Raw genomic sequence first — 16,819 nt, forward strand, 5'->3', positions numbered from 1 at the left:
TTGTCTTGTTTTGTTTTGTTTTGAAGTTTCTGCTCAGTCCCTACTCTTAGAAGTTCTAATTTCATAAGTTTGGAGTAGGGTCAAGGCTCCTATGTTTTAACATGTGTCCGAAATTGGGAACTGTTGATTTAAAGCAACCGGAGACGTGACTTCTTAAACAGTGATACTTGAAACCAGAGTTGAAGGTAGAAGAGAAAGGCAAAACATAATTTTGAATGCCTACCAAGGGACCGGTGTCATACCTGGTAGTTACATATGTTACTTCATTTAATATTGTTGTGGCAAATTAATTAATGCCAAAGGGACCAAGACAAATGAGAAGGATGCAATACTTCTCTTTAAAGATAAAAGGAAAGGAAAACCTAGGGGAAGCCTCTTCTATATATTTATAACTTCTATTTTAATTCCACTTCCTTTTGCTTATAATCTTACACATGAGTAAAACTAATGTTCCCATCACTTTGATTTCAGTATTTGGTAGGTATGTTAAGTCTTCTTTTCTGTCCTCTATGAGGAAATGTCTAGAAGACAGATGAGTAGGTAATTAGCTTAGCAGGAGGTAGACAGGCAAGTGGGGGAGGAAGAAAGAAGTAGCAGAAAGAAGAAAGGAAAGAAGGAAATAAAGGTAGGAAGAAAAGAGAGAAAGAAAGGCAGGGAGAAAGACTTCTCATTTCTTTTGTTTCTTAATGTAGACTTTTACTCTTACCACCTAATACCTTATACAACCCCTAAATGTTTATTTTATTGTATGGATCTCTACTATGGGCAACACAGGATTGAACCACATGAACACACTACCATTTGGGTGCCCATGTGAAGGTGAATCAAAAGCAGGACAAAGCAATTCTGATCCTCTGAAAACTCCTACTGGAATGCCTTATGTTTTTAGATTTCTAACAGCAGTGTGTAGATATGTTATTTATCATTAGCAAAACTTTGTGTTTTTGGATATACTGTAACCAAAAGTTGTGGGACATACAGAAAGTTTTAAGTTATCCTGATACTGTCAGCTACTAGCTGAGGGACCTTCAATCCATTTTACTGTCTATAAAATGGGGCTAATACATGAAGTGAGTAAACCCTTCTTTTTAGTTTATTTTAGAGTCCTATTTTACTCAGTTTTAATTTTCTATTTCTGATTATACTTTATTATATCTTCATACATATAATTATAAGTATTAGTAAAGTCGGTGTATAAAGATAGAAAAAACACCTATGAGCTTCAAAAATTTGTGACAGAGATTTGAAAATTTTTGGCAAGAATTATTATATGAGTCATAAAGAGTTGAATGAATTCTAGGGGTAATTCAGAGTGCATAACCCTAAAGCCACTTATTAGGGGAGATTTTTTAAAAATCATATTAATTCTATTCTCAAGATTAGGGGGGGAAAATAAGGAAGAAATACAAGTAAACACAATAAGGTCTAAAGAAATAATCTCCTGGTCAGACAATCAATATAAATTTGATTTGGGTTGTTGTTGTTTTTTAATGATTTTTATAGAGAGAAAGGAAAGGAGAGCGGGGCAGAGAGAGCTGCCTTCAAACTGGCAATCCTATAGTACCCTGGGCAATGCCCAACCAACTGAGCTACACCAACCAAGGCTGATTTGGTTTGGGTTTTTAAAGATGGATTGGGTTTGAATATAGGGAAATGAGGGGCGAACATTTCCAGGGGGTGAGAGAAAAGTTGAATATGTTATCATGAAAATCTTATCAACTATATGACAGGATATCTCCATGGTCAACTAATATACAGGGCATTTGACAATTTTCTGGTTGATTGGTTCTGTGATCAGAGAATCTAGACAGCTCTGGTTCCAAATATATGCTTTTTGGCTTACATCATCAAGTTGATTATCTCTGACTAAATTAAGGAAGCAGTTGCTAGATGCCCCAACTTGGGGTGTGTTGTTGTTTTTCCTGTTATTTAAAATTAGCAATAGTGAGCTGAAAGTCTTCCAGGCAGCTTTGAGAAAGTCTCCTTAAAAATTGTATAGGCTCTCTTTGTCTTTGTGCAGCTTCTCTAAATAAGACATCTTATTTGTTTATGTTTCATTTTTTTCTACCACAACCTCACCACTCTCTAAAACGAGCTGTAAACTTCCAGCTGGCAGAAATCTCACGCAGAGCTGCAAACATGTCAGCGATTCTGTACCCGTTCATTCAGTTCCAGCCTAAGCAGAGGTGGTGAGCAAGCCAAGTACATGAGCTGCCCATAAAAACAACATCAATTCTTAAACTCGGATCTTTTAAAAATGGAAATTACACATCTGCTGACAACGTGGCAGATTTTTTGCATCTTACATTATCCTAGGGATTCCTCTGAGGCTAGAGACATCCTGGTGTTCTGCTGTGAGACATCTGCTGGCTGCTGCCCTAAGTCCAGACGTTACCCTTGAACAACTGTTGCTAAATGACAGGGGCTACAGAGTTCCATGAATATGCCTCAGGGTTCCCAACCCTCCTCTTCATCCAGAGGAGGTGTTTTCATGCATTTGTTGTTGTTAATCCATCTGAGGACCTTTTTTCCATTGATTTTTAGAGATAGTGGAAGGAAGGGAGAGAGACAGAGAGAAAGATACATCGCTCTGAGAGAGACGCATCGATTGGCTGCCTCCTGCACACGCCCTGACCAGGGCTAGGTATTGAGCCTGCAACCTAGGTACATGCCCTTGACTGGAATTGAACCCAAGACCCGTCAGTCCATGGGCCGATGCTGTAACCACTGAGCGAAACCAACTAGGGCCCATGCATTTTTATATATTCAGTATTCACACTCTATAGTGTTAGGAGAAATACTTCTACGTGAAAATGCATTTTGGAAATCTCTCCCTTTGCCTCTCACATGTCACATGCCCTTAAATATTAATTATTACTTTGATTACTTAAATGTTAATTATATATTTAAATATTTAAAGCAGTCAATTCTACCTCTCTCAGAGCCAGAACCCAGGTTATAATTCCTGAGTCCAAAAGTATACAGACTATTTAGCACACTGTCATCAGTGAAGTTTTCATGACATCTATGACTCACCTTTGGCACACTGTGAAATATGTTTGATTAGCTCTTCTTAAAGTCTCAGAGTTCATTGTCATCTTTTGGGACATTCAGTAAATATTTATGCAGCAGTGTGTCTTCATGAACTGCTGGGCCTTCATACACAAACACATTTATCAAGGACTGTGTGGGGCATGTGGATTTAGAGAAAGGGCCTGGCTTTGAATCTAGCCCTCACTCACCGGCTTCCCTTCTTTGGGCAAGTTCCCTAATCTCTCTGAGTCTGTTTCTGACTTCTGAAATGTATACAATAATAGGTGAGAAATATCTGTAGAAGAGGTTACCAAACAATGGTGTTATATAAATGTTAGATGATGTCACCATCATTATCTCACCATGGGAACAATTTGTAACAGATGCCTTAAACCTATTCAAGTTGGTAAATTTGGAATCTTAAAACAAAACTGAACTTGGAGAAACAGAATAACTTTGGTGGTTGACATAGGTGGGGGATGAGGATGTGGGGGAAAGGGTGAAGGTGGTCAAAAAGTACAAACTTCCAGTTGTAAGAGAAATAAGTCCTGTGGATATAACACACAGCTTGGTGACTGCAGTTAACAATAATAGATTATATATGTGAGAATTGCTAAGAGAGTAGATCTTAAAAGTTCTCATCACAAGAAAAAAATTATAAATATGTGAGATAATGGATGCTATCTAAACTTATTGTGGTAATCATTTCAAAATATATACATATATCAAATCATTATGTTGTACACCTTAAACTTACCACCATGTTATATATGTCAATTGTATATCAATAAAACTGGAAAATTAATAAAGTTGATAAATATCGGCTCTTGAGGGAAATTGTATGCATCTTTGCCATGTTGTTATGTTGGCTCAGAGCCAGGTAGTGAGCAAATGTGTTTGGTTGGTGTTTGGCCTGAACCATGAACACAGAGCAGGTGGTAAACACAAGTCAGGAATGAGGGTGAAAATCATGTACTTTGAGAGCCTTGGTGTCAATTTGGGAAACAATTTAAGGAAAGAAATGGTCTGAATTCATTTTCTACTAACTATCTACTAATTTTCTACCTAATGTATCATATGATGAAATAGACTTTTGATAGGTATATTTTATTTGAAATTTAGCATTTGAATACTGTAAAGGCCTATTTGGGTATTTGAACCACAGTATTGAGAAATGGGAATCTCTAATCAATAAAATAAGTTGAAACCTGGATACGAGATTCATAAGTGATTATATGTCTTATTTTACTTCAGATTGAGTCTCTCAGCAAAAATCTGTGAGAAAACAGTTCTGAAGCGACTTTTGAAAGAGCTGTGGAAGCTAGTCCTAAACAAAATAGAAAAACAGATTGTTCTCCCTGCTCTGACAGATCAAACAGTAAGTGTTTAAACTATGTTTGATTTTACTTTCAATAACCCATCTAATTGATTTCTGTTTTAGTGAGTGGATTTGATCCAGATGAAGTATTAATTAAACCCACTTTGAGAAAAAGTGTTTGGTATACAATGTCTTAATAATGATCATTCAAATAACATTATTCTATGCAAATCAATTTTACATAATGGGAATAGCAATCACACTTCATCTCTTGAAAAAATGTAGCAAAGTTAAACTTATAGGGTTATCTGGTCTACACACATAATTTTTTAAATATTACTGTGAACCTCCAAAGAATTCGATTTAGGCTAGAACATCCCCACTGTGTTTCTTTCTGAAACCTCACTCTTTAAGGAGATAAATTCAGCACTACCATATGGGATTTTTTTTCCATCTGTACACTTTGCTTTCATCTATTACCTTCCCCCGTGGAGGTTAATAGAGGAGACATCTTTTAGAGGATTTGAAGCACATAATTGTATCATACACAGTAAAATGGAAAAAGAACCAGAAAGGTCGATTGGCAGCAAAGTTAGACCATGGCCAAATGGATACACAGTGCTAGGATTCTCAATTCCTAGATCCTGAGCCAAGTAAGTTAAAAAATAATCCTAACAAGCACCCATTATAGAGTAGTTTTCTTTTTTTTCTGTGAGGAAGACAAGCTGCTGAAAATAATGTGTAATTTAAACTAAAATCTGTGTTGAGCCCTTAATTATGCACACCCAGTCCATATTTATCCAGTGAAATTATATAGAAAATATTTTCATGTAAAGTGTTTCAAGATGCAAAGATACATATGTTTTTATTGATTTACTGCCAACAATGGGTGATAAAATATAAATTAATTTAAGTTTTGCTTCATGCCATTAATGTGTGGTATCATCATTTGTACATATGAGTAGCCAAATCACATATAAACAACCACCCCCCCACACATAATCACACACACACACACACACACACACACACATACACACACACACACCACACCCCCACACAGACCCTGCTCTGCTACAATATGTAAGGCATTTCTAAAACACCAGTTAGTGATCATGTAATTGGCTTATATAGAATTTTCCTAGGTGAGAGGCTTTGGAATATAATAGAAGAACTATAAACTTCAGAAAAAGAAAAAAAAGGACTAAGCTTGGTTATTACATAGGCAAGTGTCATTTCATCCCCAATTTAAAAAAAAATTATTTTGTCTGGCTGGCATGGCTCAGTGGTTCAGCATCAACTTATAAACCAGGAGATCAGGGTTTAATTCCCAGTGTATGGCGTACAGGGGGCAGCCAATCAATGATTCTGATCATTGATGTTTCTATCTCTCTCTCCCTCTCCCTTCCTCTCTGAAATCAATAAAAATATATTTTAAATAATAATTTCAAGTGTGGGGGCGGGGGAGAGTCCACTTGCCCATAAGCCTTCGATCCAGAAAAATGCACCTTTCATGACTCACACATGGCAGGCTACCCTCCCCCTGCTTGTATGGGTATTGTCTCAGCCCATAACTGTACTCTCTTGTTTTGTTGTTCTTTGTTTGGGGTATGTTTTTGAATTTTTAATATTCCTTGAAGCAGCCACTAGCCTCAATGAGCAACCTGCATGCTACCTCCCAAAGAAGCATTTATTGTTTTTGACAGTTATTTGTTAACAAAATTACATAAGCTTCAGCAATGCTGCCCACTGCTATTTCCCCCATGAGGCCTACTGTTTCTAGTGCACAATTCTGTAGAGTATGAGAAGACATAAATCATGACATAGCAAAAATACTATCGATGACATTTCAGTTTTGATATAGACCTTCCCTGTGAAAGCTGACCATAACAATTTTCTCTAGCATTGAGATCTCTCAGTATGAATCTATACCACTTATTGATTCATTCCATATATGTTCTTTGAGGTTCTACTACAGTACACTAGGTACTGTGCTGGGTGCTGGAGATAAAATAAGACAAAATAAATCAGTTGCTGTGTTCATGAACTTTGTCATTTCTAATTTCCTAATGAATATAAAGGCTCCACTAAAAAAAAAATGGAGATTTGTTACTCCAGAATGATTGTTTTTCTTACTGTGAAAATATTCTAGATTACCAATGAACTTAGTCAAAGTTATTACTTTTCTTGTCACATTTACCAATAGATATTCCTCTAGCTATTTATTCTAGTAGTGTGGTAGATGGCTTATTCCAGTATTTTATTTCCAGGATGTTAAGCTTCTAGTGTGGAGGCTACAGCTGAGGGAGGGCTTGGGAGGGCAGGTCTCTGAGAATTGGCACAACATCTCAGGAGTAACGGCTCACCTTCCTCAGCTCTGTATCTTAAAATTTTGCAGATTTATTTTGGGAAGGAATGGAATAAAGGAGTTGCCTCATTTGAAGGTAAATTAATGAAATGTAAAGATCACTGATTGAATCCACATGCTAAACTGACTATGGAAGCAACAATCCATTCAGTAACCGAAACTCACAGCCTGCAGAAGTAGGGTACCTGTGAGGACAATTATAAGCTAGCAGTACTAGATATCTTTGACCCAATCTGTAAAATAGACCTACTAAGGGCATCTGGCATAAAAGTCACCAATAATATAGGGAAATAAAGCAAATTCACTATTGACCACATTTCTAATTCAACTATCACTAAAGCTTTTAAGACTAAATCTTCCCTCTCTCTCTCTCTCTTTTTTTTTTAATGTGTATCTCTAGGGACCCCAGATGATTTTCATCACTGCTAAAGATCTTGGACAATTATCGAAACTAAAGGTAATAAGAATTCATAAAATTACTGGTTGTCTGTGAAAAGTTATGAGCTAACTGCAGCTCTGCAAGAAACGATCCTCCTACTGGTTATGGCATCTACCATGGCAGGACTAAACATGTGTCTGGGATCTCACAGTCGCTTGAAGGAGGAATCAGGTCAAATTTAGGGACTGAATTTTGCTTTTTTTCCCTTTCCACCATGTTGCTCACATTTTCCAATTAGTAAGGCAACTACTAATTGACTTTGTATTGTAGCAGCATTACTGCTTTTGGAATAAGTTAGAGAACGTACTTCCTTTCATATATTAGAATGGCTTTATGTGAATAAATGCAAATTGCAATGTGTCATAGAAATCCAATAAAGTCTAGCGGTCTTATAGGCAAAGGTCTAATTGGGAAAATGAAACTCCTCAAAGCAGATATTAAATTTTTAACATATGAAACACCATTATAAATGAGAATTTGCTAAGTAACCCTGCCTTTTATTATCTCTGGAGATCCCTAATACTTTGCAGCTATGATAGGAACTGACTAGTCAGGCTAGGAACTTGACTGGTTAAAACACATGTTATTGTTCTGTGACTGGCTTATTTCACTTATAATGTCCTCCAATTTCATCCATGTTGTCTGTCACATATGGCAGGATTTCCTTCGTTTTAAAGGCCAAATAATATTCATTGTATGTATATGCCACATTTCTTTCATCCATTCATTCACTCATCAGTGGATCACATATAGGCCAACATTGTGACTATAGTCAAAATACATGCTGTTCTGTTTCATTTTTATGGATTAGAATAGAGTGTCGCATGGGGGTGGGTTCCAGACACAGATCACCTTGGCTCCAGTTCCACCTCAGGTGCTTCCAACTATGGTGACACCAGCCAAAGTATTTAACCTCTTTAATGTTCAGATGTGGGACTTGTAAAATGCAAAACAGTTTAACACCAGGTCCATGGGACTGTTGTGAGGCTAAGTGAGATAATGGGATACTATCTTTGCATAGTAACTACAAAGAGAATAACATCTCCTACTCGCAGAAACAGCTATTTGTCTCCTCCCCCAGCTGGCAGCTCCCAGTTAGGTACCACAGAATTGTTTAGTGTGTAACACACAGGGGGAGGATAATCCATTTGACTGTGTAATTACTTATTCTGATAAAAATAGCTACCCTGTAATTTCAGAATCCTGTTTTATTACCTACATTATCCCCTTCCTCGGGAAAATAAAAAGCCAATAATCCATTTAGAAGACATAACCATCACCTAAGATTGTTTTTACAGGTATTCAGTGATTTCGATAGTTCAAAGGGAAGGTAGATGTCACTGCCAAACTATTATTTTGTATCTCGGATCTCTTTATCCCTCGTACACCTTCCTGGGCTTTCTAGTTTCTACTTTGAAAAATGAATTTTACAGTGTTGAAGTTGCTCCTATAAAACCATGAAGGTGAAACAGCATAGTGTGTCATTACAAAAGAATTGGCCCTGGCCACGCTTCTAGCATCTGTGTGATATTAGGAAACATACTCCATCTCCCCAAGTTTCCATTTCCTGAATGGATCGTTACATCAGCTAGAAGTGCTTCAATTTCAGGTGATGAAAAGCCATAGTAACATAAGCAAAGAAGGATTTTTATTTCCACATGAAACTTTATAGTCCTGGGACAACTCTGTTTTCGATCACTGCTTGATTAAGAACTCAAACGATGTTATAGAACCCAGTTACTACCTCTCAGCTGCTCTTTCCTTATGTGATGTGTTGCTGTAACACCTCCCTTCTTGTTTGTACCATAGCTGTCTCTGCTCAATATCTAACATCTTTGAACCAGAAATCTTGTAGGGAATACCCACCTTGATGCAAGGAATTCCAGCAAAGCCCACTGGCACATCATCAGCTCTGATGGAGTGTTATCACCATTCCCAAACCAACAACTGTAGCCTGGGGAATGACATATGCCATTTGCCTTAACTCATATAGGCACCCCTGATTTACAGTCAGGCCTATTCAAATATTATAAACTCTGCATGGGATGGAGACTGGCTCCTCAGAGGGTACATGCATGCTAGGTGAGAAAAATCAGAGTCCATGCTAAGTTAGGTCCCTTTGGAGCCCCCATATTTTATCAATTCAATTAATTCTCTTTTGATTGTAATAAACTAGTAACAAATTATGAATAATATGTCTGAAAAGGGTTAGTGCATCAACACTGTAATAATCTGAAGAACTAAAAATAGAATCTTGGTATCCATAGGTGATGGAAAATAACAGTTCTGTATCATATTTTTCTATTGCTGACCCTTGCTTTTTTAGTTTTTAAATTATTAGTCCATTTAATTATTACTTGAATTCCAAAGCAATAAATCCTCTATAATCATATGCAAAAGCTTAAAATTCTAGCCATAAAAAATAACTTGAAAATTTACAAAGCTATTTTCCCTTATGTCACTAGAATATTACTACTAATTTTTTAAACCTTTGGGCCTTTGCATTGTTTATATGGTAGTATGAAAGCAGATTTGATTTACTGAAAAAGTACTATTTAAAATAATTGTACCAATGGATAAATTTAGAAATCCTATATAAAAATATTAATAAAAAATAAGCTTACTTAAAAGAACACAAGATCAAAGAAAATAGAATAATGAGGGAACTAAAATTTTGAATGGATTCATAAAACAAGTATTTATTCAGCAGTTGGATATATATTTATTACCTCCTTTTTCTGGAACTTCATAACGTATGGATATTATGTATACCCAACTTTTGACTATTTAATGGGATCAGATTTGTCATAATGTTTTGAATGAATACATCTTATAGAGAAGTGGTAATACAATATCAAACCAATGAAGAAAAATACATCTGAGACTATGGGTTAATCATAAGCAAAGGTAACTCATTGGGCAATAAGTCATTGCCAGCCTCTTTCAGAGACTCCCTTATTTGAATGAGCTATTGTTAAATCCCAGAAAAATTTTTCTAGCGAGAATTATGGTTTTCTACAGCACTACATATATTATTGATTAACATCTGTTAAACAGTTTGAACACATTGTAACGCTAGTCAAGACTGATGAAGCCCAAGATTTATTTAATATAAAAGATTTGTATTTACTTGCCTATTTTAAAGCATTCCCCCCTATAATTCAGCATTTTTCATTACTCTTTGAGCCTCAATGGTTATTTAATATTTATGTTTAAAAATATTAAATGGACACACATGTTTGAGTTGAAATCCCTGTATCAGAAAGATGCAGTGAGATGCAGACATGTATACCATGGGTCCATGAAACATTATACCGTGGTTTCAACATTCAATATTCAAAGGAATGTGATTCTATTTAAGCATGTTGAACTTTACAAGATAAGATGAAAGAAGTGCAATTCAGTCCCAAAAAATATATTGAATGCCTAGCAGGTGATGATTGCCAAGATAGGTACTGAAAGGCTGCAGAAATAAGACACAGAAACCACCTTCAGGAAGTCATGGCATCTACTAACAGCATAAGGGATAGAACAGAGCGATGAGCCACTAGTTTTGATGGCACAATTTGTGAATTGAACAAAGTTAATAAACTGGTTGTTTTATAACCATTCCTGGCTAAGGTAGCAAATGATGGTCTAAATAAAGCCCAGGCTCCATTTGCCAAGCCATACGTGCTGATGTGGAGCTGTGCCCCATAGAAAAAAAGACACCTTTTATTACTGACCAAAGGCACTGACCCATTAATCAAGCCATGCATTCCCGAAGCTGTGTACACCCGTAAGGCCATTTCCTCAAATTCGTACAAAGGCACCTGTAGAAGCTAGAATTTAAGTTCCAGAGGGGCAAAAGTCTTTCTTCATTCGGCATATGTCTCAATCATCTGGAGCAGTACTGGCACATAATGAGCAGTCAATAAATATTTGTTAGATCTTATTGACTAGAATAGTGGCAGCCTGGGGGAGATTGTATTAATTGGGGAATTCAGTAGTTTTAAAATTTTTCTCTTAGACAAATTTCTATTTTTATTTTTGTCTTCAATTTTCTACCATCATTTCCCTACAGAAGCTTTGACTAATGGATTGAGATAGTCCACATTGAACAATGAGAAAAATCCATTGTAAAATATGGAAATCAGTTCTAAAATATTGAAAAATTCTTTTGAAGTATTGAAATATCTAGTCCTAGATTCAGTTAACCTTTTCCTAGTAATGACTAAGCAATAAGGGGCTCCAAGAAAGAGAATAAATTGAAGGCGTGATACATAGTCTTTATCAGTAGTAATTGAGAGAGACTAAAATTCATATCTTAAATCTTTTCCATAATTGACCTGCTTTAGTCTTAAAGAACATAAAGCAAGGAATTAAGGTGAAAAAGCTTTGACTCACATTTTTCAGGTTTCTCTCTTTTGTTGTAACATTAACTTGTAAGTGGGGGAAAAACCATAATGAATCAAAGTACTATTCTTTAAGTAAATATTTACTAGTAGCATTTCTTCTTTTGGCAAAATAGGTATTTAATATATGACAAACTAATCATCTGAAAAGTGTCAATAAGAAGAAAGTATTTAAAATAAAAATGTTTTCATATGGGGATTATACAGATTTTGTTTGAAAATAGTTGTTAAGTTAATGAACTGGTTATTTTATAAGCAATTATTAACCTGTTTAACAGGAGCACATGATTCGAGAGGATGCCAAGGGTCTGACGCTAAGACAGTGCACCATAATGGAGGTGGTCCTGGCTACCATCAAGGTAAGGTTACAGTGCCTCTGGATATGCATCGGAATCCCCCAGGTGCCCTCAGCAAAAGGTACCCCAGATGCATCTCTGTAGAGCTGTGCCATCCACGGACAGTTGTATACATGAATTCCTGAAGTGTGTTCAGTTATCCCGTATCACCTTATTACATCCATATTACTGCCCTTTCATTTGCCTCCTTTGTCTATGTCTAAAAAATGTGTGTGAAACCTATCTTGTAACATGTTTTCAAAGAAAGACATGGATTATTCTCAAAGCCCAGTTACACAGATGCCTCATGGGATTGGAGGCTAACAGAATTTCTTTTTATGTGCTCTATACTTGTTGAAATGGTTTTTAAAAGATCAATCCCCTCTCTCTTAGTGCAATAATTTAATTTTCTGCTCAAAACTCAAAGGCATTGTGCTGTGTGCATCAATTTTTCATAGCCAAAGGTTGACCAAAAGTGGTAGTGTGGGCTAGATGTGGGAAGATCTCAAAATTTACACTTAGAATTTCTTTGTTTTCATAGATCCCTTATATATTTATGTACATGAATTTTGTACATACATGTTAAAGTTTGTTAAAGTGAAAAATCAATTTATCTCCTAAACTTAAACTGTGTCCAATGTCCCCTCACTTCACTGTAGGAAGCATCTATTAGTCAGGATGAGTGAACAGTGCAGCAGAAAGTGTCAGCTACCAGGAGCTGTTTTCAGAGCACAGAATAGTCTCACTGGATGGAAACAGACTTTATAATTCATTAGAACAGAGTTCTATCTGTCTAACAATTGGACACCTTCACAAAACTACCACCTCATGGCTTTTGTTTTGCAGGATCAGCATTCAATAAGAGGCCATCTTTTACTGCTTTCATGTCAAAAACTGCAAAATGAAATCAGTGAAGTGAAAGCTTTGTAACACCTGGTGGAAGCTGGGGAGTGAGAATTTAGGCTGTGATATTATAGAAATAGAGTTTTTAAAGAAACAGCAAGAGTATTGTCTGGAAGTATGGAAATTTTACAAAATAATTTTCAGAAGAAATGGGAAAATGTGAATAAGAGTGATGGCAGTGCTAAGAGCTAGACATAGGAAAATGCCAGTAGAAAAAAAAGAAAAAAAGGTCTCTGCAATACACCATGAAGAGGGGGCGGGGGGGGGAGTAAAATCTATAGAATCTAATCCTTTATGGATTTTTTTAGGTCAATGTATGACTTTAAGAGAGAAAGGAAAATGTGTTCTGTGAAAAGGACTGACATTCATTACCAGACCTGGCTCCTGCCCACAACCCTAATATTTCTCTAATTCTTCGTGGTCAGGACACTTGACCAACACCTGTAGGCTGAACTCTGCCCAAACTCTGGGACAATTTTAACCCCTACAAACCTATATCTTGACAACTCAACTATCCCATTTTCCTGTCTGGGTCACCTGTGATGATCTTTTGATTCAGCCTCAGCCACCAAATACTTGCCTTGTTCTTCTAGACTTATCTGACATCCATGATTGAATAAAAGGGTCTGTGTCATTATCTTGTTATTTTAGGACTAGAGTCTGACCCTGGTACTCCTGAGCCTCAGAATCTGAGGTCACGTCTCCAGTCCTCCTATTCCCCACCTTCTTCCATGCCACCTCTTTCTCAGGGGTCTCCATGCTAAGCTTGCTATTAGACTCTTATCCCTGTTCCCTGCCCATCTGCCAGGTCATTCCCCTGATACCTGCCCTGTCATCAGTTAGCCAAAGCTAGGACTCCCTTTATCTTGTCTGCAGCTGATATCTGTACCTGCTGACAGTCATAGCAAGCACTACTTCTCATGTTTACTACAAAGGAACTCAGAAGAAAGAAGAAGACTACTTAAAATAATTGTAACCCAGTTGTAACCCTAATGTCTGCCTGGAGCCTAGCAAAAGGAATACCATAAGGCAAGCAGAGACCTCAGGAGGAAGATGTTCTGAGAACCAGCAGATGCTAGCCAGACAAACACGCAAAGGCTGCCAAAGAGATGAACCTTTATTTCTCTTTAGTTCAATTTAAGCAAATAAGCTGGGAATAAGAAAAGAAGAAGGAGAATGCTATGGAGTTTGTGGAATATAGATTAAAATCGTGTTTTTAACTTTTTTCAAATATCTTTCAGATTCACCTTGCCTGATCCTTAAAAATATCCTGGGTGGTAGATAGATCAAGATTGATGATTCACATTTTATAGATGAGAAAACAGAGGCTAAAAGGATTTAAATTATTTGTCTAAGGACACCGACCTGCTAGTAATGGCAGAGCAGAGAAAAATCTCCAAACTCTATAGTCAATGTCCTTGCTTCTATGTCACACTATTTCCCTAAATTTTAACAAAGTGTAGATAAAATGTAGCAAGCCAAAACGGATATTTTTTTCAGAGTAATTAATGATTTCTAAATTAAAATATCATATTTCAATTATTAAATTATTTTCTAATTATCTAAAAATAATTTAAAATATTTCAATGTCTATGCAAGTATTAATACAAAATATTAACTCTCTTAAATAATAAAAAAATTATTTTTTAAATATATTTTTATTGATTGCAGAGAGGAAGGGAGAGGGAGCGAGAGAGATAAAAACATCAGTGATAAAAGAGAATCATTGATTGGCTGCCTCCTGCATACCCCCTACTGGGGATCAAGCCCACAACCTAGGCATGTGCTCTGACCAGAAATCGAAGAAACCTGACCTCCTGGTTCATGGGTCGACACTCAACCACTAAGCCACGGGGCCTGGGCTGGAAATTTTCTAATATCAGTCACATGCAGTTTTAATTATAAGCCAGAGGTTAGAATATGGTACAAGTAACAGAAGTTATAATGATATGCTGCAGGTAGCATGCTTGGGCTTTGAGACATTCCATTACCTGTCAACACAGCTAAATCAATAGCATTTGAAAATAAAAGTAGCAAGACGACAGCTATGAGGCAGACAGCCAACAACTTAATCAGTATGTGCAAGCTAATAGTCCAGTTGGGAAACCCTAGCTTGAAAGGGTCCTTGTTGAACTTTTGAGTCTTAGACCACATGTCAGAAGACTCAGGACTGCTGTAGGATTCCCTGAAATGTGGGTTTCTTTCAAAGATAAACTGGAGACATTTTTCCAACAGCAGATCCTGGACCTGAACATGAATCTCCAGGCTTAAGGAAATTCTTAAATCTTGAACATTCCTCAAGTTATTTTATGACGAAGTTTTAAATACTCAGAAAAAAAAGAAAAGGAAAGGAAAAAAGCTGGCTGCTTTTATTTTCCCACCTTTCCAGTTCCCGTGGAACACTTGTCATTTGGACCCGACAGGACTCTGCAATGTGTGCGGCAGGCGTGGCTGACTTCATGCAGTGGCGATATGGGGGTTTAACAATAACAAACATGGGGATCGGGGCCCCTGGGAATCTGCATTTCTTGCTATAAAGAAAAGAATCTAGCCTAAATATGAATATCTATTCAAATAGAGCTTTGGAACATACTTGCTCATTTAATACTAGATAACACCATTCCTGCCACTCAGGATTCCAGACCAATCGCGGGATATGCAATGTTATGCCTGAGGCTGTAACCCTGACTAAGGTCTGACCCTATCCTGTTATCTGTTTTTCGGACGGCAATTTGGTGGCTGCTTCTCAGCATCTTCTTTTTTATCATTATGATTATCGTTTTTGCATTATTTAAAATCCTTATGAGAAGAACACATGCCTTACCTAGTTTGGAGCATCATAATTCAAAAATTATTACCAGTATTTGAAGGCTTACTGCATATAGCAAGTATGGTGAGCAACGAAGAGTTGTCATAAGTTACGAGAACTTGCTCTTAACTTATGAACAAAAACATCTACAATTGATGAAAGAGATGTGGAAAAAGTGGTTAGGGATGCAGAAAGGGTGATAAATTCTTTGTGGGTACCTAGGGAAAAAGTTTCCTAGAGAAACAAATTTGGAGTTTAGAAGATAAATTGGGGAAAAACAAGGGGAAAGTTGTTGCAGGCCTAGAGAAAAGCATGAGTGAAATGCGAGAAGGTGTGGGTCAGCCTGAAATCTCCACATAGTCTGGTGAAGAGGACGAGGTCATGACGGGCTGCATATTATAGGGAATGAGAGAGGAACACTGGCCCTGACTGGTTGCATTCAGTGGTTAGAGCACTGGCCTGGGGACTGAAGGGTCGTGGGTTTGGCTCCCAGTCAAGGGCACATACCTAGGCTGCAGGTTTGCTCCCGTCCAAATAAGAAGAGAGCGACAAAAAGAGAAACATTGGATTGGAGCCAAAATACTGAGGCTTAAGCATCAAAGTAAAGAATCTGAACTTCTGACCTGTTACGGAGAAAAGGAATCCAGTGGTAGTAGAAAATGATTTTGAAATATCTATCAAATAATTTTCTTAAACCTCAGCTGTTAAAGTCAGGCTACTATTATATCTAAGTTTACACAATTGCAAGATAAACTGTCTGCCAGAATTTACCAAAATTGAGATTCAGGTATTGTAAGGAAAAAAAAATGATGATGATGGGAAATCACTACCAAAATAGTATATGTAACGGAAAAGTAAATACTTCCTGCAAATTCGTGAAGAAACATTATCATGTTCCCTCCAGTCAGTAAAAATAGACTGTGAAAGATCTTCAAATATGTGACAAACATGAAGAGCTGAAGAATTTAGAAAGGTTTTAATTGGGTTTATAAAAGGAATGTCTTGCTAAGCATGCAGGCAATATTTATCTTGATTTTTTTTTTAATTTAGCAGTACTATTTTTCACCCTCACAAATTAAAATCAGATCTGAAGTGGTTTATTTTTTGCAGTTTCATGCAGAACATACACACACAAAAAGGAAAAATATCTCTAGATACTTATCAAGAAAAAGGAAGTGATACTTTATTCATAATTCTTTTCATTCAGGTATAATATCAGT

The 16,819-nt window shown here is 36.7% G+C and overlaps 1 protein-coding gene across 1 annotated transcript in view; it reads left to right on the plus strand.

Moving 5' to 3' along the window:
• Positions 1-16,819, plus strand: part of UNC13C (unc-13 homolog C) — a 558,354-nt gene that overhangs the window by 480,135 nt on the left and 61,400 nt on the right. The window contains exons 27-29 of the mRNA XM_036302049.1: positions 4,288-4,411; positions 7,120-7,176; positions 11,831-11,911. Coding sequence (XP_036157942.1) covers positions 4,288-4,411; positions 7,120-7,176; positions 11,831-11,911 — 262 coding nt within the window. The remainder of the gene's footprint in view (positions 1-4,287; positions 4,412-7,119; positions 7,177-11,830; positions 11,912-16,819) is intronic.

Source organism: Myotis myotis, unplaced genomic scaffold (genome assembly GCF_014108235.1).
Source record: "Myotis myotis isolate mMyoMyo1 unplaced genomic scaffold, mMyoMyo1.p scaffold_m19_p_1, whole genome shotgun sequence".
NCBI lineage: Eukaryota > Metazoa > Chordata > Mammalia > Chiroptera > Vespertilionidae > Myotis > Myotis myotis.